At 41.1% G+C, this 22,684-nt stretch overlaps 1 protein-coding gene and 1 long non-coding RNA gene across 5 annotated transcripts in view; one reads left to right on the plus strand and one right to left on the minus strand.

The window, feature by feature from the left end:
• The window catches only part of LOC309529966, a 154,444-nt gene that overhangs the window by 9,571 nt on the left and 122,189 nt on the right, over positions 1-22,684 (minus strand). The gene's annotated exons all lie outside the window — the stretch shown is intronic.
• Positions 789-21,606, plus strand: LCA5 (lebercilin LCA5). Of its 4 annotated transcripts, XM_082218299.1 has the most exons (10): positions 790-1,449; positions 1,905-2,022; positions 5,997-6,117; positions 8,823-9,205; positions 10,456-10,985; positions 12,652-12,789; positions 14,055-14,151; positions 15,128-15,276; positions 16,690-16,822; positions 18,248-21,606. In XM_082218299.1, exons 4-10 carry the CDS (start codon positions 9,010-9,012, stop codon positions 19,051-19,053), a joined length of 2,049 nt encoding a protein of 682 aa, XP_082074425.1. In that variant the 5' UTR covers positions 790-1,449; positions 1,905-2,022; positions 5,997-6,117; positions 8,823-9,009; the 3' UTR covers positions 19,054-21,606. The 4 variants fall into 4 exon arrangements, with proteins under 4 accessions (XP_082074426.1, XP_082074425.1, XP_082074423.1 ...); XM_082218300.1 differs by lacking the exon at positions 1,905-2,022 and having other exon boundaries at positions 789-1,449; positions 9,009-9,205; XM_082218297.1 differs by lacking the exon at positions 1,905-2,022.

Raw genomic sequence — 22,684 nt, forward strand, 5'->3', positions numbered from 1 at the left:
AAAACACTGTGTCTATGCTTCATCGGGGCTCTTCGTATCCACGGGTACGGAGAGTCCGCCTTTGCAAACGCGAACAATAAAAGGGTTATCCTTATATTGAAGTCCTTGGTCTATTTGTCTCCACGAATAACTTCTAACAATACTGCTGTACCTAAGTGTGAAATCGTACAAGTGTAAAAACGTACAAAGCTTAGCTAGGAAAAATTGAATTTTTCAAGTTATGTACAAACACATGCCAGACACCAAGGACACAACTGGATATGTATTTCCAGGGGGTGTTTTGGAGATCAGAAGAAAATGAAATACAAAAGCGACAACTTCCTGAAAGGGAATAGCTACAGTGACCAAGACAGTGTTGGTGGCACTTCAAACACTGTGGCATTGGCAACCTAGTTTACACACAAAGTGCAAACAAACACTCACGATCTCAATTCAAAACCACAAATGACAGAATTGAATTGCTCTGTGAGGCACTTGAGAAATAATACCAGATTTACAGCTCACTCCTAATCATGGCCACATTCACATCATATATTTAAAGCACTATGACCAGTGCTTATTTCTGGGGGGATGCTAGGACACAAATACCCCTAAACATTTTGTGAATCTTTGTCCTTTCTCTGTATTTATTTGAACTATCAAATTGTGATTTTCTTGAGTCAAAATTAGAGTACCCCGAACATTTTTTTTAGGGGAAAAGTACTGACTATGGCACCACAGTCCCCCCCCCCCAAAAAAAAAGACTTCTGGAAGCTGTAGTCTGCCAAGGGTGCAGAGAGTTGTTTATGAGACACCCCGTTCTCATCAGAACTACAGTTCCCAGAATTCCCTATGGAGAGGAACTGCTCCCATAATTCTCTGGGGGAAGCCATAGCTCCTTACAGCGGTACCACGGCGCTTTAAACATATAGCGTGAACGTGGCCCGTGTCTACTCAGAAGCAAGCCCTGCTGAGTTTCACGGGGCTGACTTCCAAGTAAGGGGGGGGGTCAGAACTGCGGCCTTATTACGGCACCGCAGGAACCAGCTGCTGGGATGGGACGCTCCGCGACCCCCGCTGCTCTTCTTCCCGTCGGCTTCGGAAAACTTCCGCCTCAAGCGGCCCAGCAGCCAATCAGCACCTTCACCTGCCCCAAGCTTCGGCCCAATGGAATGCTCCCTAGAGCCTTCAACTTCGGCCCGCCCCTTCCGGCCCAATCGCACGCGGCGATTGGGGTTTCGAGCGAGGGTTTTGGCAAGGAAGGCGGCCAATCGGGGGAGGGGAAATAATCGGGCTCCGGGTCCTCCTTCTCCTCCTCTGGTCCCCGCCCCTTTCCTTCTCGCCCCATCCCCCGTTACCTTGGAACCTGCTGTAAATATCCCGGGACGCGCGAGATGGTGGCGTCGGCGCGGCCCCTTTAAGCTGAGCCTCGGCAACCGTCTGGCTCGTGCAAGGGGGTCGAGGAGGCAGGTAAAGCCGGGGCGGCCGAGGGGCGGGAGGGGGCTGTCTGCGCCTGTTGCTCTTCGGATATATTAGTACCCCCCTTCTCCTCCTCCTCCTCCTAACTCTGAGTGTTGTCAAAAGGCAACAGTGCAACAACAACAAAAAAGCAACAACGCAAAAAATTCCTATAAAACACCCACCTCCTTCCCTCCTTTCCTCTTTTGCCAAATGTTTCCCAAAGCACCTTAGTGCGAGTGGGCACGAAATAAATCTTTTTGCAGTAGATGAAAGCAAAGGTTTCTGACTCAATTACGCGCGCACACACAGAGAGTGTGTATATATACTGTATGGATTAGGCTGCAAAAATGAAGAAAAGCTAAAAAGCAAGCCATAATTCTTCACTCCAGTGTAAATTCTGGTGCTGAGAACGCACCCCATGACTCCTAACGTGCTCGGAGGCACCCTGCTCTTTGAATTCCAAGCTGCAGGTCGTTGATATCTGGTTGGTAAAGCTTGAGGTCCTGGTAAAAAAAATAAAAATACAAAGTGTAGAACCAACAAGCCTCAGGACAACGCACCCCTGCCGCCGGAACTTAACAGGTTTGTTGTGGTATATGTGTTTTCACAGACCCTAGCCCGCTTCATCAGATGTGGGATGAAGACAAATAAATATTTGGAAGCGCATCTGGTGAAGTGGGTGCCAGTCCTTATTTCCATAGTAAAGTTTGCTGGTCCTTAGGGTGCCTCTTTGTTTATTCTTTGTTTGCTGCCACAAACCAACACCTCCATCCCCTTTGGGAAATTGGAGATCTGTGGATACTATTTTCATTTAATGAAGCAGGACTTCCTTCATGAGTAGACATGCATAGAATTGCACCGTTTATTTCTGATTTTGCATATATTAGGGCTGGGGGTTGAATCTCTTGTGTTTCATGGCCTCCTGTTCTCCACGTTTGCAACTCTTTTATCTCTATGTGTGTATTTCTGCACGAGCCAACTGAGCATCTAGCACTTAATGCTTGGGCAGTATTCAGAAAAGCCTATTTCTAGTTTATGAAAAAATTCACCACAATAACGCAGTCCTATGCATGTTTATTCAGAAGTAATTCCCACTGTGTTCAATAGGCACTTGTAAGTGCATTTAAGATTTTCAGCTGAAGACTGTTAGTTTTTAAGATCGCCTAAGATGCTTGGCTGTTTTCATTTAATCTCTGAACGTAAAACCTCTCTACCCCTGCCCACCCCACCCCCACCATCCCAAAACTAGTAGTTGTGATAAACTTAAAACCTGCCTGTCTTCGTAACTCTTTTCTCACTTTGTGGACAGGTCAATTAGGTACTCCCAGTTCAGTACTCCAGAATACATAGAAGCTGTACATTTTTGCCAGGACAGTTATTTGAGGTCTGGTTACTTGTACTATTTTTTATATTCAGAAAATAACAGAGAGCAGATGTGCTAACCATTCATAGGCAGACATTTATGGCACCTACGCTGCAATCCTAAGCACATATGCTAAGGAGGAAGGCCAACTGAACACAGTGGCACATAATTCCAAGTAAACATGGATTAGATTCACTGGTATTGATGTAAGGAATTGTGCATTTTGATACTGCTATTTCAGAACTTTCTTGTTGAAGCATGTAACTAGATTACCAACTGTGGATTGTTTATATTGTTGACCATGATGCCATGAATCCCTTGTTTATTTACCATAAAGCAATGTATCTTCTTCTGTCAAATACTGTCAGGTACTGGCCGGTATGTATACATATGTTGCAGAATACTAAAATACTTGTCAAACATTAAAAAATAGATACATAGAATAAACATAAAATGAAACAAAAAACGTTTTCAAGCATGTTCATCCAACAACAATAATAAAAAGGACAGATCCTATCTCGTCTTTGGCCCTCCAGATGTCACTGGACTACAGTTCCTATTGTCCCTCTGTGTTGGCTGGGGCTCATGGAAGTTGGAGTCAGGCAGCATCTGGAGGGGTGCTGGCTCCCCACCCAAATTATTCCAGGAAAACACAGTCTTGTTCCCAGCTTGCATTCACCAGTGAGGTTTCTTCCATTATTTTTGTATGTGAGGTGTTTCTGCTTTGGTCACTATCACTCATATGCTCTTGCTGCCATTAGTGACCATTAGATGTGATAAAATAATTCTGCACTTCACTGCAAGAATTCTTTGTAATCCCTTGCTGTGCCATCCGTCCAGTCCTCATACTGTTAAGCCAAGTTGAAGCCCCACTGAAATAAATGGAGTTTGCATTGGAGTAACAGTCTGAGAATTACAGTGTTACATCCGATATCCTCAACTGGGGAGGAGGCATTGATTTTTGATGGGTCAGAATTGCAGGCTGAGGCTGTGATCCTAAGCATACTTGTTAAGAAATAAGCTCAATTGAATCTAGTGGGAATTACTTTCAAGTAAGCAGAGTAAAGCTACAAGTCAGCTTTGTTCATCATTGACATTCTGTACTGCAACTTCCTTAAGAAAGAGACTTGGAGTGCCTCATGTTCTCTGTACCTGTGAACATGCATTAGAAAATGAAACCTATGAGGAAAATGGAGATATTAGTTTAATAAGGCCAAGAATAGCCCTTCATGGCTTTTATTAACTATATTGTACTGTTGTTACTTCTATAGACTTAATTTCAGTACATGCATATTATTTGCAAGTAAGTCTGTAAATGACTGGAATTTTGAACTATGTTATCGAAATTGCCAAGGAAATGCAGATAACCTTGAGGATTTAACTTGCGTGTGCTGAAATTAAAATGACTTCATAATTAAATGAAAGTGTTCCGTGATAGTTAAAGGCAATGGACCAGGAAGTTTCTTAATTATAAAAGTCCTCATACTTGCTGAAGTAACTCAAATTTCAAAGCAATTCATTAGCCTCTAAAATGAACAGTACTTCTTTAGGATGATGAAATTGCTTACAAGTTGGCAGGGGTACCAAGCTGGGCAAAACTTGGCAGATAATATTCTGGATTTCAAACGGAAAAGAAACCTGTTCCTAATTTATAACATCCACAATTGTATTGAGTTGGCAAGGACCCTCAAAGACCCTTTTACTGATTTGACCATTTACACTGGTAAATCTGCCTGTAACGCCACAGTTGTGTAACAGCAGTGTTTGTTTTGTTATGTGTTGCTGTTGGGTTTGGATTCTCTGCTCCTGTTTGTTCTGCAGTGCTTGTTCTTAAGCCTTGGGACTAAAAGGATACTTTGACAAAATATCACTCGGACTACTTTGTTAATAACTTCTCTTGAGACTAATTTCCTTGATGTTATATTTTTCTGTATGTTTCCCTTTGAAAAAATGTAGCGAAAATAGCAAAATTATGTGGGAGCACAGCAGTGGAAACATGTATTTTCATCATAGCATTTCTGTCAGCTGTAAGATTCTGACAGCTGGTGATTTTCTTTTTAACATTTAATGCTCGGTTCAGTTTAATTTCCACATTGGCCAGATATGGTGTGTTTGTATGTATACATGTACAAATACATATACAGTCATCAGGGTAGCCAAAGTAGAATAATATGTCTGATCAAATAGTTCAGTAGGAAAATATGCATATATTAAATGCCCCCCAATATCAATCACTTTCTTTTCTACCTATAACTGATTGCATCTTAATTTAGTCTTTCAGTTATACAGATCTTGCTGCCAGAATAATTTTCAAGCTAAAGATTTCATTTGTAACCCCACCCCCAAATTAAAATCAATCACAAGCTTAAGTAATAAGGAGAATGGGGAAATGCAAGATTGTCCTAGTACTATTCAAAACCTTTCCTTAGCTATCAGAATATTCTCATCTATATCTTTGTTTCCAAAGGCTTCTCCAGTCACAGGTGACATTTTATTTATTTATTTTTTGTTTCATTGATGCTACATTTAATGGTTCTTATTATTTTAATCATTTTCCGCCCTTTGAGTATGTTAATGTTGGGGAAAATACTAATCAATGTGTTTGAGCTAAGAAGAGTGTACTTTTAAATTTGCTTGGAGATACTCATTGACTATTTCTGTAGCCTCTCAAACTGCATTAGAAAATTCAGTTTAATTCATTATAATCTTACCATATCAGCTGAACAAGACATACTGTATTTATATACAGGAGTGTGGATATTCATCTAATTAGATTAAAATGTGTTTCTCATATTGGAAAAAAATGCTTCTTTTCAATGAAAACACCAATAACGTATTAAAACTAAAATCTCTGCCTATTCTTTTCTGCATAATATACTCACTGAGAAGGACATTCAGTTTCTACCACTTTGTTTTCCCTAATAAGTGTTTCTTATCAAAATTCCACTGAAAAAGCACAGAGGTTGGACTAATCAAACTACATATTCTGGAGTAGTTCCAAGGACTTCAGTGGGATTTTAGTGATTAAATGGTTTCTGGATCATAGCCAGAATGTGTGGGAGGCTAGAAAGGTGACTCCTGCAGTTACAGGCTAGGGTCATGTGTAGCATGAGATGGTTCACATCTGTGGAAATGAATGGAACGCTAGTTAAGGAGTTCATAACAATAGGAACTTTGAATCCTCTTGCTCTAGGGAATGAAAATAGGCCCTTGAGGATGAGTGACCCAGGAGCCACGTGGGAGATCTTACTTCTATCCAAAGGAATAAAGTTATTAAGAGAAAAGGATTCATAAAGTTGTAGGTTCAGACAGTTGTAAGTATTTTGAGGTTGATTTCATTAGAAGACTCAGTGAAATTTTGTAGAATGGTTACTAAAATCATTAATAGGCTGGAGTTCCTTTCCTACAAACCTCTGAATCATTTTGTTCAAATGACAAAATTTTAAAATATGATCTTGAACAATTTAGAGACATTTTTTTATCATCCTCATCATCGTACCCCAACCATCTGACTGGGTTGCCCCAGGCACTCTGGGTGGCTTCCAGCATATACAAAAACACAATGAAACATTAAAAAGCTTCCCTGTACAGGGCTGCCTTCAGATGTCTTCTAAAGGCTGTATAGGTACTTACCTCCTTGACATCTGATGGGAGGGCATTCTACAGGCCCCACTGGAATTTAGGGTTGAATCAAGTAGGTGGTTCAAGTAGAAGATTTTGAATTTGGGGGGGTTAATTTGTTTTTAAATTTTGTGTTCTTTTGTTGTTGTAAGCCACTTTGAGACCTACATGGTGAAAAGCAGGGTACATTTTTTAAAAAAATAATGCATGGACATAGGAAGCTGCTTATAATGAATCAAACCCCTGCTCCATTTCTTCAGAGTTTAACACTTGAGCCTACCCTGGGAAATAATTATTTCGCATAACGTTCTGGTCCACATGGCACATTAAACTATAGATAATGTTTAACTATGGCCTAACGTGAAGGAGCAGAATGCTGATGCACACTGTACCAAAGTTCCCACTTTGCTCCTCCTCTTCCTCACCATGTTTCCCTGGGAGCAGCATCCCACAAGCCTTATTATGCCCAAACCCAGGCCCCTGGTGCTTTCCATGATCTTAGGCAACTTTTTAAACGTATTAGACAAGTTTAGGAGAAATCAGGTGACAGCTTTTAGCCACAATAGCTAAATGAAGCCTCCATATGTTGGAAACACACCTGGGAAGACCTCCAGCTTCCCAAGACTCCGGGGCATCTCTCTGGTGGTCACACTGGCTATAAATCTCCCTCAGTCCAGAGAGACTGGTGATAAGTGACCCCTTCCTCCTGAGATGAGCACACTCGTCTTCTGGCATCTCATAGCAGAAGAAAGAGTCAATCAGTAGCTCTAGTGTGATGAGAGAGCCAGTGTGGTGTAGTGGTTAAGAGCGGTAGACTTGTAATCTGGTGAACCGGGTTCGCTTCCCCGCTCCTCCACATGCTGCTGCTGGGTGACCTTGGGCTAGTCACACTTCTCTGAAGTCTCTCAGCCTCACTCACCTCACAGAGTGTTTGTTGTGGGGGAAGAAGGGAAAGGAAAATGTTAGCCGCTTTGAGACTCCTTCGGGTAGTGATAAAGTGGGATATCAAATCCAAACTCCTCCTCCTCCTCTTCTTCTTCTTCTCTAAACTACTTTATTTTACAATCTATATACAGAGAATCCATCAGCACGTCTGTGCTCTTTGAGCACCAGTACAGAACAGAAAAAACACTTTCAGAAGTGAAGCTAACTTCCAACAGTACAGTGGTACCTCGGGTTACATATGCTTCAGGTTACAGACTCCGCTAACCCAGAAATAGTACCTCGGGTTAAGAACGTTGCTTCAGGATGAGAACAGAAATCGTGCTCCGGTGGCACGGCGGCAGCAGGAGGCCCCAATAGCTAAAGTTGTGCTACAGGTTAAGAACAGTTTCAGGTTAAGAACGGACCTCCGAAACGAATTAAGTACTTAACCCGAGGTACCACTGTACTCCAACAGTACTCAGACTTCCTGTCTCACGCTCTCTCAGACACTCACATGATATACACAAACATAGTGCTACTGCTGGAACTGCACGGATGGATAAAAATCCTAACACTATATTCCAAGGTGCCATACACTGATAACATACAGGGCAGAACCATCACCTGCAGGCCTGGCTTGTGATCTCTCTACAGATCACTGGCAATTGTAGGAAACAAATGCTTGGTTTCAACCAGGTCTGGGGAACCTGTGGCCCTCCTGCTGTTGCTGGACTGGGGGTAGATGGGAATTGTAGTCCAGCAACGTATAGAAAGGCCCCACCCCTGGTCTGGATTCACCTTTTGTTGCTGTTGTTGATAGGTTTGCTATTATAATGGTAGGGAAAGTATTCAAAATATTAAAATATCTGATTACCACAATCTTAAATAATAGCTTATGTAGAGCTTGAAAATGTTCAATTATTCTGAAATCAAAATACTTTCAATTTTTATAAAATAATGGTTGATGAACAGATGGGTTCTTCTGCTCTGGTTTCCTTGTTTGTTTCCTTGTTTATTTAAACAATCCAGATACCATACCTTTTAAATTATTTTGTTTTCAAGTGATGTAATGCGCTACTTCAAACACTTTTTAAATTTTTTTTGTCTCCTCTGCCATGTTACCGTTAGCAAGAATGTCAAAAGTGTACATATTTGACAGCAGCTTTTAAAGAACAAGAGCACTTCTCTGATACACACAAACACTAATGTCAGTGTTAGATGCAGAAATAGTTAGCTACTTTTTTCAAATTATTTTATCCGTTATAAATATGTGTTTGTGGCAGGTAGGTTGTTGTTTTGTTGTTTTTGTTTTAACTATGTATTTATGCTCTTACCTTGTATTTTAATCTTGTGAACCACCCTGAGAGCTTATGATGAAGGGCAGTATTTAATTTAAATAAATAAATAAATAAATAAATTCAAAAAGTTACAGAATGGAATGCTAAATGACTTTCATTCCCCTCTCTGAATTCAGAAACAAACATACATTCTGAACAAAACTACTGACTGCCAAAGGGAGAGCCGGCAACCCTTCTTCTGAATGTAGGGTAATGATGAATTGGCAAGCAGCCAGCCAGCACTTCCACTGTGACTCTGTGAGCCGTCCTCTGGCAAGATGAATATTCCTTGAGGAAAGGTCTTGAACATTATTTTTATTTAGAATGGGGGAGAGAGGAAGGAGTCTCGATTCTGGACCCAACAGAAAATCAGACAGTGATAAAAGCAGCAACTCTTACTATTCTGACGACGAGTCATCCCACGGCTCTGACCACTCGCCAACGATAAGCACTCAGTCTACAAACGCTGGAGAAAAAAGCAACAAATCGCAGACTTTGAAAAGCCTCGCACATTACCAAGGTAAGTGGTAGGTAAAACACGATTTCTAAGCTAAACTGCAATCCTAAACATATGCGAAAGTAAAATAAGTTTGGCTGAACCTTTCCGTCTTGTGTAAGCATAGAAATTGTATGTATGACTGTAGGTCAAACAGTGCTCTATTATTTATAGTCTTCTATTTTTCATATTATAGATTTATAAAAAGTTGTTTTTATTTTTAATAAGAATGAAAAAGAAAAGAGTTTTCTGTCCGTGGGGGGGGGGGGAATCCTGTAGTTCCACAAGTTCTAAATGAGCAATTGAAACCTAATTCTTCCCTCATTTTGCTGAGGCATTTGCTCAAGAGACTGATCCACTTGCTTCGCAGAGCTGTTCTGGCACCGTTCTCCTTCCTTTCCACTACACAGTTTTTGGTCTGACTTGCTCAGTTGTTGTGCTCTCTTGAGCAGCCAGCCTCTGACTGTGGCTGTGTAGAATTCATTTGGAGCTTCTCTGCTGTTGGAAGGTATCTGACAGGAGAACCGAGAGGGAGGCAATTTTTGGCGATTCCCTTCTCCCCTGCAATCCAACCCCGCTCGCCCAATATCTTCTCTAGAAAGTTGGAGGACTTTGGAGCAGATTTGGGGAGCTAAGTGCCGGGGAGGGCGAACTGGACAAATCTCTGAAAACTGCCTCCTTCATCTTCCATCAGTAGAGGCACAACAATAGGATATAACCCACTCTTGCGGTGATTTGCTGGGATCAAAACACCTTTAGAATAGATCTCCAGAAGTAAATGATTGAAGGTTTGCTAAACCAGTTTTGCTATACAGTGAGGAATTATTTCCTTTTCTCTGGAAATAGAGCCGAAATTATGTGTTTAATGTCTTAGAAATGGTACAGAACTTTTGTTGCCTATTACTAAGGGACATGCCTATAACATGCCTGCAAGGAGAGCTCTTGTGTGTCTTGACATCTTTCCGCAGGGCCTGCAAGACAGAGCTGTTCCACCAGGCCTTTGGCCAGGGCACAGCCTGACCCCCTCCTTTGGCAATCCTCACAGAACTCTAGCCCAATGGTTGCCATTAATCTGATTTGAATTAATTTTATAATTAAATGATTTTATAATGTTATATCATTTTGCTGTTGTTAGCCGCTCTGAGCCCGGCTTTGGCTGGGGAGGGCGGGACATAAATAAAATTTTATTATTATTTATTATTATTATTATTATTAGAAGTATAGCAGTGGGTTGTTGCTTTTCATTGTAACACCAACATCTTCTTTTGTTGCAGGCACTAAGCAAATTGCCTCTAAATATGCGCCCAGCAAACGAGGAATCCGCTGGGGGTTTCGCTCCCAGAGCCTCAACAGGGAGTCTCCTGCCAAAGATATTAGCCTAGTTACAAAAAGAGTTCTTTCTGCCAGGTTGCTGAAAATCAACGAGCTCCGTAATGAGCTGACGGAACTGCATGTCAAGCTCGATGAGCTTCAGAAAGAGAACAGGGCGCTCAAGCGGCTTCAGTACAGGCACGAGAAAGCCCTGCATAAGTTTGAGGACACCGAAAACGAAATCTCTCAGCTCCTGGCACGGCACAGTGACGAGATGAGGATACTGAGGGAGCGCCTGAGACGATCTCAAGAAAGAGAACAAACGACGGAGCGGAAACTCCGGGCTTCGGAGGAGGAGCTGTACAAGGCCAAAAGCAATTTGCAAAAATTGAGAAGGCTTGCTGAAGACAGGCACCTCCCGGAACGCGATGAGCTGGCTAAGAAGCTGGCTTTAGCAGAAAACAGGCTGGATGACACTGAGAAGAGAATTAAGGTAGGGGACGGGGGATGGCGACACTCAAACTACCTTTTATCATTCTTAATAAATTTCTCATTGTATAGGATTGCATATATAGAAATAGCCAAGCTGTTGTTGGCAAAAGGTATAGCGGGGCGCGGGGGGGGGGGATGCAATGTATAAATACCGTATATACTCGAGTATAAGCCGACCCGAATATAAGCCTAGTTTTACCACAAAAATTGGGGAAACTTATTGACTCGAGTATAAGCTGGTTCAGCACACCACAAACCTCTCCCCGCCCACCCTCCTGTCCCCCTGCCTACCAAGGGTGCTGCTGAGAGGCAGAAGCTGATGGCGGCAGCAGCAGAGGATGAACAAGCAGCCCGAAAGTGCTGCTTTTGGGCTGCTTGTTCCTCCTCCTCCACCTTTGCCACTCTCGGAAATGCGCTCGGGTGGGACCCTCACTCAAGTATAAGCCGAGGGGGACTTTTTCAGCATAAAAAATGTGCTGAAAATGTCAGCTTATACACGAGTATATACGGTAAATATAGTAAATGCTAATTTCACCAATAATTATGCTCCACCAATCATTAATGCTGTTGTTATTCACAACTTCTTGAAATCTCAACGACTGCATTCCTATATGTACTTACCTGGGAATAATATTCCAGTGTATTCAGTGGGACTTACTTCTAAATATAAGTAAAGTAAGTAAGTAAGTAGGTATGTATAGGACTTCATAATAGATAAAGGGAACCTCTTTATCCATCTTTCCATTTTATTTACTGGGTTGGATCCTAAGATCCTGGGAGCAGAGTTCCCCTCATGATGTGACTCACCCAGTGCTTGCTACTGGAAGACAGAGAGGCATATTTCTTTTGCCAGTTGTCCATCTCCCCCATCCTTGTGTCCCCCCCCAAAAAAAAAAAACTTTCTCTGGGTTTGGAGTCCTCTGTAACACCATGAAGGATGGGCAGCTGGCTAAAATTGCCTCCCCACCTTCCCTCTGTAGATGCCTCTACTGAATCAAAGGTCCCTTCCATTCATGAAAGTGCCCCTTTGATGAACAGAGTGGCACCTTTGAATCTGACCTTAATTGTTGAATTAAAGATTTAAACAAAGTATAATTTTACAAAAGCTTAATTAAAGGGATGAACAAAGTCTTTGAAGATATGTTGGTTTTCTGCTGCTGCTTTTTATGAAGCTGTTTATGATGATGATTAAATTACTGTTGATAGTTTGTTTCATTTCATTGTCAGGTTTTTTTACCCTTTTGTTCTATATTTTTATGCATAAGCTGCCTTGAGTTTGACTTTTCTCATAGGAAAACAGGATGAAAATGTCGAGATAAATAAAATATAACTAAAATGAAATAACATACCAATTTGTAAAATAAATGGGCAAGATTCCTTGCACCACCATGAACATTGATAATAATAATAATAATTTATTATTTGTACCCCGCCCATCTGGCTGGGTTTCCCCAGCCACTCTGGGCGGCTTCCAAAAATACAGTAAAATATCACAGATTAAAAACTTCCCTGAACATGTTGAGGAAGGTCCTGTCCCAATGGGTTGACAACCAAGAACCTGTCACAGTGTCACCCCTCTCTCGTTAAATAATTATTTCATGTTGTCCAAGTTTGGAAAATTAGCAGACATTTGGAGAAATTGATATTTCTGATATATTCAATTGCAGGACTTGGAGAAGAACCTTGACCTCAGTAATAGTAGTTTCCAAAGACAGTTGCATTCTGAGAAAAAGAAATTATGTGATGCCCAGGAAGAAAATAAAGTTCTCCAAGAGGAAGTCCAACGGCTAGGTCAAAAATTAAAGGTAAAAACTGCAACTTTTCTTGAATAGAACAGCCTTAGCACATGATTTTTCAGGACCAAGGTAGCCACACTGGTGACCCAGGGGTTGCATCAGGACTGCACCATGGTAGTATTTTGAGCTTTAACCAAATGGATGGCATGGTTATGCATTTGAATGATGTGATATATATTCCAAAACACCCCACAGCACAGAATATGCCTGTACAGGTGAAGTTAGTTTTTTCAAGGACTCCACAGTAATGGCAGTCTAAATGAGCTGCAGTTGGTTGTAGAGAATCTGCCTGGGCACTCCAGTGGGTGTCGGACACAGACTGGGGACTACAGCTAAACAGATTATAAAGTTGCCGTGCTGTGCTAAAAAAAAAGGTCACTGCTTTGGGGCATCGCTCAGCAGCATGCATTCTACCCAAGCACATGGAGAAAACCTCGCCAGAGCATTCCACAGAAGTGTTTGCGTGTCATTAAGCACCCTGCTCGTGTGACTTCCATTGTCATAACTGTGACTGCAGCATTCATGAACAGGATTTGAGTGTTTCTCAAGTGTTGAGTGAATAAGTTTGCAGTGGCAACTCCTGTTAGGGGGCTGCAGTGAGTGTATTCCTAAAACCGTTCTTGTCTTTCATAGTTGTATGTTTCTTCATTGAAGCAGACATATTGCAAGATGAATGTTGTCGTTTCAACATGGCTTGGATCAGGAGTTGCATCAACAATAATACTTTGGCTAGTGCTACATAAATAAAATTATGTAAAATATAATAATAATAATAATAATAATAATAATAATAATAATAATAGTAACAACAACAACAACAACAACAACAACAACAACAACAACAATGAATTCTCTCCCATCAGATGTCATGGAGACAAGTAGCTATACCACCTTTAGAAGACATCTGAAGGCAGCCCTGTATGGGGACGTTTGTTACGCTTTTATATATGTTGGAAGCCACCCGGAGTGGCTAGGGCAACCCAAACTGTTGGGCAGGGTACAAATTGTTGTTGTTGTTGTATTGTCTTTTATAGGCAAATTTGCTCATTTTACACCTCCAGTTGCTTCTTCATTGTATGTCAGGCGGTAAAGCACATTGTAAAGCCAGACTTGCATAATAATTGTTATAGAGGCTGAAAAGCAAATATTTTTAGTACATAACCTTTTTGAAGATCGTATCTAGAAATTCTGTAAAACAAGGAAAGTGAAAAGTGAAAAAGTGAAAGGAAAAGTGAAAAAGTGTTTCTGATTTGACAATTCACATTTTTTATTAGGAAAAAGAAAGAGAACTGGATGCAAAAAATATATATGCTAATCGGATGTTAAAAGTTTCACCCAAAAAAGATGTTGATTCTGCACCAAGGAAAAAAGGTAAACACTTTCTGGAAAGTTTTATAAGCAAATCTAATGGCCAAGCTGAGTTTCAGGGGTCATATAAGACAATAATGATCAATGCCTCCAGTATTTCTGGAATTTTGACCCCACAATTTATCCTTTCAATGTTTAGGTGTTTTTTTAATCAAAATGATATTTATCCTGAAGTGGCACAATTAAAAATTCAATGAATGTCATTGTATGGCAAGAATATAATTAAAAGAAGAATGAAGTCTAGAGTGGTAATGAATCAGATGGGCTGACACATCAAGAGGTTTGAGTTTTGAATACATTGGTTTTGATAGGGAATGAAAACTACCCTCCAAAGAGATGTAACTTTTCCTTTTCATAGCTCCAATTTCATTATACATTTTCTAATATGTGGGCTTTGAGTTGTATCCAGTGGTGTTGCTCCGCTAAGGCTTCCATCTGTGGAACAGTGAGAGAACCAACTTTTGGTGATTCCTCCTTCTCCCTGGAAAACCCTTCATCTGCCCTGAAATCTGCCCTGGAGGGTCCCCCAACACTCTACAGAAGATTTTTGGGAGAGGGGGGTGTATTTGAAAATTTATCCCCTTATTCTACAGACAGACGCCTGACTATCAGGTTAGTACAGTCGTACCTTGGATCCCAAACGCCCTGGAACTTGGATGTTTTGGCTCCCAAACGCCGCAAACCTGGAAATGAGTGTTCCAGTTTGTGAATGTTCTTTGGAACCCAGATGTCCGACAGGGCTTCTGTGGCTTCCAATTGGCTGCAAGAGCTTCCTGCAGCCAATTAGAAGCCGCGCTTTGGTTTCCGAATGTTTTGGAAGTCGAACGGACTTATGGAACGGATTCTGTTCTACTTCCAAGGTTTGACTGTATATGTTTAGGAGCTTCAGATGACTAAGGAAACACTGGCCTTCATGTTAGACTGTTTAAAATTAATCTATTTTAAAAGTGATGTGAATTGAGCATTCATTTATTTACAGCTTCTAATAAGAATACTAAACGAGAAGTACAAATAACAAAAGGAGTCCAGACTACTGGATGCTCTTCTCCAGTAGAATTTCCTCAACCACCAGACTTTATTTCTGATGGAATACCAGAGGAAAAGGAAGATGATGCACATCTCAGAATGGTGAGTTTAGCCCGCATTCTGCAAATCACTGTTCCCAGTGCAATAAGGATAAGTTCCTAAAGGGTGGTTGAAAATGAGCCTTGTTATCCTTTGTACCTGGGGTGAAGGTAACGCAGACTGAAAGTATGAGTTTGTTAATGAGAGGACTCCCAAACAGTGTAAAGGACAAATTCAGGATTGGTCCAGTCTCCAGGGGTCACCTGCTAGTGGGGGACATGGCCAAAAGGAGCTGTGCCCTCTCATAGACATGCCCTACGCATACAGCTCAGAGCATACATTTTCCTTCACACACACGTAGGCACAGAGGCGTCTCTCTCATGCACATACCACACTCATCTCCATCCCATCACTGGGCTCAGAGAAGATGTTTAAACCTCTGCTCTCTGCCCAGCACTGAGCTGAAGAAGGAAGATTGGAGCTGGCTGACCACTTTAAAAGCCTTGTGCAGCGAGGGAGCTCATCCAGCCTGTGGGTTGTGCATTCAGCACCCTTACACTGGTGGGGGAGAATAATAATAATTGAATGTTTGGATTAGATATAATCCTCTGCCTTGTTGCTGAAGAAATGCCCTGGAGTTCACAGGTTTTTGCCCCCCCCCCAACCCCAAAAAACCATTTTCATGTGTGATCCAGATACTGAAAATGTTATCACTGCCTTCTGGATGTTGCACTGTGGGATGGAGGAGAACATGGGTGGGGAAGCAAAAGGGGATGGACAGAGCACACTGCATATTCGAGAACAGAAAAGGAAAGAGAGTCTGTCCCATCTCTTTTTTTCCATAGGCTCTTAAGTGTACCATGTCAATGTTTGAATTCTCCTTTCGAAACTGATTCCAGGAGCAATGAGCTGGAGCTGTTTTATGTTTTTAAAAAACCACTGCTGTATATTTTGATGCTACAGTGGTATATAAATATATAAATTAGTGTTGTGAGCGCGTCCAGTGGTAAGTGAGTGGAGGATTTGCCCTGAAGAAACAGTAGATTTGGGGAAAGGTTGAACAGTCTGTTTCTTAACTGTTTCCCCTGTGATGTCTTTTATTTGTTTTGAGGATCAGGCTCTGTGCAGCTATGATATGATGCCAAAGTTTCCATTAGTGGAAATTAATATAATGCCATTGAATCAACTGGCTATAGCATATCCTTTTCCAAATATCTTTTTTAAAAAAATAATCCTTCAGGCAGCATTCACCTAACCAGACCTGTCTACGGAAGCCCTGCACAAGGACTTCCGCTTGCTCAGTGGGGCTTCTCCCCTCTCCTCCCTTGCTCCTGTGCCCTAAAAATTGGTTTTGCAAGGGCACACAAGAGAGGGGGTACTGTTTGATCAGGCACGCCTACACAGATGGAACAACAGGAAGAATGTGATGTTATATTCCCCCCCCCCCTTCAATTCTATATTTAAAACTTCCTTCAGGAACAGTCAATTAAAGACTGGAAAGAACAAACAGAACGCTTCAAGGAAGAGCAGAGCAGAGAAAGAGAGGAAAGGCTGAAAAGTGATCAAGAACTGCAGGCATTGGAAGAGAGAGCCAAGAAACTAAGAGATGGTAAGAAAATGCACTTAAATTTGCAACCGGAGGCTGCCATCCTATCCACTTTTCACTTGGAAGTAAGGCTCTGTGGACTGAATAAGACTTACTGCTTACTCTGAGTAAACATGTGCAGGATTGCACTTTTAGTAGGCAGGATATTAATTCATATGTGAAACACTTCATGCTAGTAAGCATAGGAAATTTTATTTTTCTTGAAGAAAATAAAACGTGTGATTCTTAGTATTTATTGGCTGTGCTGCTTGTGAAAAGATTATGGGCTGTGTTCAAAATAGTCCTCTTTGCGGGCGGAACAACATACGCCGTGCAGTGGGGCTTGTTTTTCCTCCCCCCGCCCCCTGCATACCTTCCAAATCTGTTCTGATCTATTCTTTGAGGTAGATTTGTGGACAACACAGAGTACATACAAGGAGGAGGGAGCCCTATTTTACCAGCAGAAGTCATTCTGCTCACACATTTTTTTAGCCCTGTTCCTTCTCAGATTATACTCAGTTCTCATCTTCTGCATTTATTTAAAGGAGTGCAGAAAGGTAAATAAACATGCCATTAACATTTTGTTTTTTCATTTCATACAAGAATTGTCCTTTGGAATTATATTTCCCTTTAGAAAGGGTAGTGTTAAGCTTCAATACAGGAAACTTGTGTTTTTTGTGCATTGTGGAGGGATGTTTTTATCAACAGTGACAGGTGAGTTGTTTCAGTACCAACACAGTCTAGGTCACTGCATTTGTGGAACAATTTTGCTTCAGTTTTCAGTTTATGCGTGCACAATGCCACTGAAGTCAAACCTGAGAAATGTGTGCAGAACCAAGTGCAATTATTGGTTGTGGAAGGCTACCAGGCATGGCGAAGCCCACGTATGTTCCCCATACCTGCTGTGTCATGACACATGGGCTCAAGCATGTTTAACTAAACATAGGGTTCCAACCTCACTGCACAATTCTCAAAAATCGACCAAAACTCCAGTAAAAAAGTAGAGCTCAGGGGGGGCGGGAATGGTGAGCTTTATATGATGTAAAGTTTTCAAGTGGAAATAGTATTTCACCTGGTCCGGACTTCAGAATAAATTGAGTTATTTTGCATTTGGACTTTGAACTCTCATCAGCCCCAGCCAGCATTGACAATGGTCAGAGATATTGGGAGTTGGAGTCCAACAATTTCTGCAGGGCCACAGGCTCCTCATCCCTGAGTTGTAGGGATAGTTGTAGATCATTTGCAAAAGCTTGATGGGGACAACATCAATCAAAACTGAGCTTTATATAATTGTTTGAACTCAAAGGGGAATGGAATTCTGTAAAATAAGCAAGTACGCCTTGGGTTATGTATAAACCAAGAATGTGTTTCATTGTAAGCCATTCACAAAGGTGACTAACATAATAATATATCATTCTAAGTCAATGTTGTTGATGCTTTAACCCACAGAATGGGAAAAGGAAGAATCTGAGAGAAAAAAGAGGGAAAATAGTATTCTGCCGGAAAAAGAAGAAAAAGCAAAAATGGAGACAGAGATATATAGTTTGGGAAATGGGATGCAAAATAATGAAAGCGAAGAAGAGGAAAGACGGAAGGCAATTCTGCTTTCTAAGATGTATGAAATTGACAAGGAAACGCAGATCAATATAAAAGTTACTTCACAGGAGCACACTTCGGAGACTGTAACTATACCATATTCCTTGGAAAAAAGTAAGAGGCCGTACCAGAGCTCAGAAGCAACTGAGAAATTATTCAATGGTTTTCTGGAATATGGCCAGCACAATACGGTTACGAAAGGAGAAATCCAGAAACAGCAAAATATAGAGACCACAAGCCCAAGCAGCAATTTGACATTTGGTTGCTATGTACCTTCTTTTGGGAAAGTATCAGGGAGGCCAAGTTGGGCTAATCAAAAAAGCGATTTCCTTGATGAACCCACTAAGGAAGACTTGAGTCTCCACACGAAGAGAGATAAAAAGGCCAACTTAATGGAGCAGCTGTTTGGAAGCGGTGCCAGCACCATCACTCCACCTAAGAAAAATGATTTGGGTACTTTCCGACAAGACAGCGGCCCAAACAATGGTTTCCAGGATAAAGGCTCTACGGTCAATGTAAAAGACGACGGCGATCTTTTCTTCAGTGAAGGGAAAAACTTCAATCCCAAAAGGCACCGACTGCAGCACACAGCAAGCAGACCAGCAGTGAAGGCTTTTGAATACTTGGAAGATGAGGTTGAAGAAGTACTGTTGCAATGATTATATTTTGCGAAAGTCCATATGTGTAAAGAGTACATGTATTTAATGCGCTATTTATAGTTTTTAAAACTTTTCAGATATCGTTATAAATATGAAGTGACTGAAAATATATACGTGGGGGAAATTGGGATATGTAGCCTGATGTGTCATCAAGAACGCAGCTTTTTTTCTCTAGGGTGCCCTAAGCAATTGAAAGTGGTGACTGATAGAGGTATACCAATCTGTCGGGTTTCTTAGCACAGTCCTACCCAGTCTATTCAGTCTTCTCTGCCCGCCCACCTTCATAATAATCTCTCCCGTCTTCTCTAGATCTTTTCCATCCTTCACTTTTAAATGTACACAGCTTGGTGGCACAGTGAGTCAGGGTGCTTCTGCGTGACATCATTAGCGAAACATTTTGCATGTGGCCACAAAAAGAAATAGCTGAAATTCCTCCCCCCCCCCCCAGTAATAAAGTAATTTCCATCGCTACTCTTCTTTAAATTGTTTCTCTAGGGCTACAAATGACTTTAACCAGTTTTGAGGGCAATTTTAATCCTCCCTCTGTACCATCAGGGAAGGGAGTGTCTGCTATGGGAAGTCTCCCAAGTAGTATAGTTTCAATACAGCAGAGGTTAAATGCAAACATTTTGTTGAACTAAGAAATGAGAACAGTTCAAAGGAGACGGCATATTATGATGACTTTTCAACCCATCAGCTCGTTCATCTGGTCTTGCATAATAAGCCTAAATATTGAGAAAAGCAATACCGAGTCTATTTTTCTTATAATAGAAGGGAATCTGATTTTGTCGTTCAGTCAAATAGAATGTAGGACTTGATGGGACTCTAGATAATTTCGTAATTTCTCACCTTCTGTTGGAATGCGTATGAGAAAATGGTTTAATGGTGAAGTGAAAAAGCGTTGCCACATTTTAGGTTAACCTAGCACTTGCTTAATTTGTCATCAGCCACACTCCCGCATATCACACCAATCCCATTAACAAACCTTCTCTCTTGTAAATGGGCTGCAGATTGCAGCCATGAGCACAGTCCACTTAATGAAGTGGACTTGTCCGACACAACCTTGTGCAGTTGTTCTTAGTGGATTTATTAAATATTGCCTGATGTGCTATCCGGTGGTGGCTGTCGGAGGATGGAAGAGAATTAGTCAATGGAACTGGAAGGAAGGCAATTATTTGCAGTCCACTTCTCTTCTGCAATACCCAGCTCTCCTCCTAAATCTGTTCCAGTCCATCCTCCAACCCCCCTGGAGCAGACTTCAGGGCGACACTGAAAGGGGTACAGGTGGCTGCTGAAAATTGCTTCTGTCCTCTTTCTAACAGATTCCTTTCCATCAGCAGGTGGTTAGCCTGCAATGCCATAATGGAAAATACTATGATATTTGATCAAATAAATTGGATTTGTTTTAATACTTAGTTTTTGTTCACTTTCAAGACGTAACTGGGAATGTTTATATGAGACTTAGAAAGATCTAGTGCTATGGCTGGTAAAAATGTACATTTGGCTGTGTCACTTAGTTTTAACTGCAATTCTTTGGTTGTGTAAAATGCTCAGTTTGTGCTACTTATATGGAACATTTTGAATAGGAAGCAATCTAAAAACATCAGCAAAAGAATTGGTTAGCAGCAGTCCAGACCTCAACTTAAATACATCTGTTGGACTTGCACTATTGTCCAGCTGAAGCAAAGCACCAACTTCACCTTTTGGGGCTGCTTTTATTTTGGCTATAGACAATTGTCCCAATCTAGGGAACATAGTTGAGTTGGGTCAGATCCACATAAAGTGCAAAAAGCTGTTGAGAGATGAAAAATAGCCTGTTCACTTTGGTGTGCATGTAGAACTCTGCCACCCTAAAGCTTTTGACCTCTTTAGGCCTGTCAGAGGCCTTATGAGCACTTGCAGTTGAGTCTCCTAGCAATGATGATGAGGATGCTTCAGCCTCTGATGGCAACTGTTGAGTAGGAGAGAGGGACAGGGACTAAAACTTGGTGCCTCTGTGGCCCCGCTCCCCTTGCATGCATCCATCTAAACAGATAACTCAAGCTGTCAGTGACTTTGTTGGGGCAAGAGATATTGAGTAAGTGCTCACAGACAGACAAAAGGAATACTGGTGTTCTAGAATGAGGTTAAAGGCAAGGCAAAGAAGAAAAACACACTATCATTTGCTACAGAATCGAATTAGGAAACAATTCCACAATGAGAAACAGTAACTGTCCATTTGGTTCATTACGCTATGTAGCTACCAGTTGCCATTTTCGTTTTGGCTGGCTAACCTGGATTTTTTAGAGATGCCATCTTGGCTTGACGTAAGTTGTGGGTCCGTACAGCTCCAAAGTACCCTTTGGTTTTTGCCAATCTCCTCAGCTACTAGTTTAGTTGCCAGGCTTTTTGAAACCTTGTGGGAAAGACCACAGCGGATTTTGGGGGCAGGTCTAATAGCTATTGTGGAGGTTTGATTTTAGTATTCTGCTCTGCGATATAGATGGAGCTTGACCATTTCAAAGTTTCCAGTCAGAATCTCAGCATCTCCATCTTGACATTTGTTTGTGATCCGCCTGTAATGAACTCCATCTTGACATTTGTTTGTGATCCGCCTGTGAGAGCTGGTGGGAACTTTTGACAAGTGTTTCGCTGTGGTCTTCCACTTGTCACCTGTTGGCACCCCCTTGTGCAGCAGCTTCAGGGTCCCAGCAGCTGACGTGTGGCCTGTAGCCTGGAGAGGGAGCTTCATAGCACTGAAAACCTTTGCATTTCTAATCCAACACTAAAGGGCGATAATGTTTTTTCTTGTAATATAAAACAAAGCATTTTTATGATTCAGAAGAATATAGTATGTATTTTAAAAGAATTGTTTTAGAGCTAATGCTATAAAAATATTACCATCTGTACTGATTTTTAATATCTATTTATTATGTAATGTTTAATTTGTTTTTATAACTTTATATTTTGTGTCAAAAGTTCTACCTTGGAACAATGCTTGGGTGTTTTTTTTTAACAGAATGATTTATATTAAAATATTTCTGTGATGGGTTTGTGTAGATCATATTTGTTTCCAAAAAAAAAGAAAAAGAAAAAAGGGTTTAGACCTCTCCATACCTTTCCCACCTTATTCAAAGTTTGGGGTGGGTTACGTTAAGACTTTACATAATAACAGTCCTATGTGATCAGGCTGAAACAGTATGAAACACCAACATTCTACTTCCAACACTGATGCCCTCCTGTACATTTCTGTCTCTGACATCTTTTAATTTTACTAATGAAACCATTTTTCACTGACTGAAAAAGCATGTAAAGATTCCTTTCACCACACATGGGATACCAGTTGGTTGCAGAGGTATGAAAAGAATTGTGCTGCTGCACATGCATAAAATGCCAACATAGCATATCTCTCAAAAGTCAAAATTCTGACTTCTGAAATAGGCACGTGCCATATTTTGTTCATTTCCTAATGGCTTATTCTAATTTACTTATTAGAAGAAAATATCCTTTCACTTTTACTGACCCCCTTTATTCCTAACACAAAGCTTCTAAGAGGCACAGAACACAGAAACTTCCGTTTTTCTCCAGACCAAATGTATCCTTCACCCAATAAAATTATTTCAGTCAGTCAGTAATAAAATCTAAGTGATAT

The sequence above is a fragment of the Podarcis vaucheri genome, assembly GCF_965113315.1.
Source record: "Podarcis vaucheri genome assembly, chromosome: 3".
Classification (NCBI taxonomy): domain Eukaryota; kingdom Metazoa; phylum Chordata; class Lepidosauria; order Squamata; family Lacertidae; genus Podarcis; species Podarcis vaucheri.

What these genes read in the sequence shown, in the direction of transcription:
- LCA5 (XM_082218300.1), top strand. Translation starts at nt 9,010, where the DNA reads ATGGGGGAGAGAGGAAGGAGTCTCGATTCTGGACCCAACAGAAAATCA. An exon ending in ACACTGAGAAGAGAATTAAG is followed by an intron (nt 10,986 to 12,651) that starts GTAGGGGACGGG and finishes ATTCAATTGCAG; the next exon opens with GACTTGGAGAAGAACCTTGA. An exon ending in ATGATGCACATCTCAGAATG is followed by an intron (nt 15,277 to 16,689) that starts GTGAGTTTAGCC and finishes AACTTCCTTCAG; the next exon opens with GAACAGTCAATTAAAGACTG.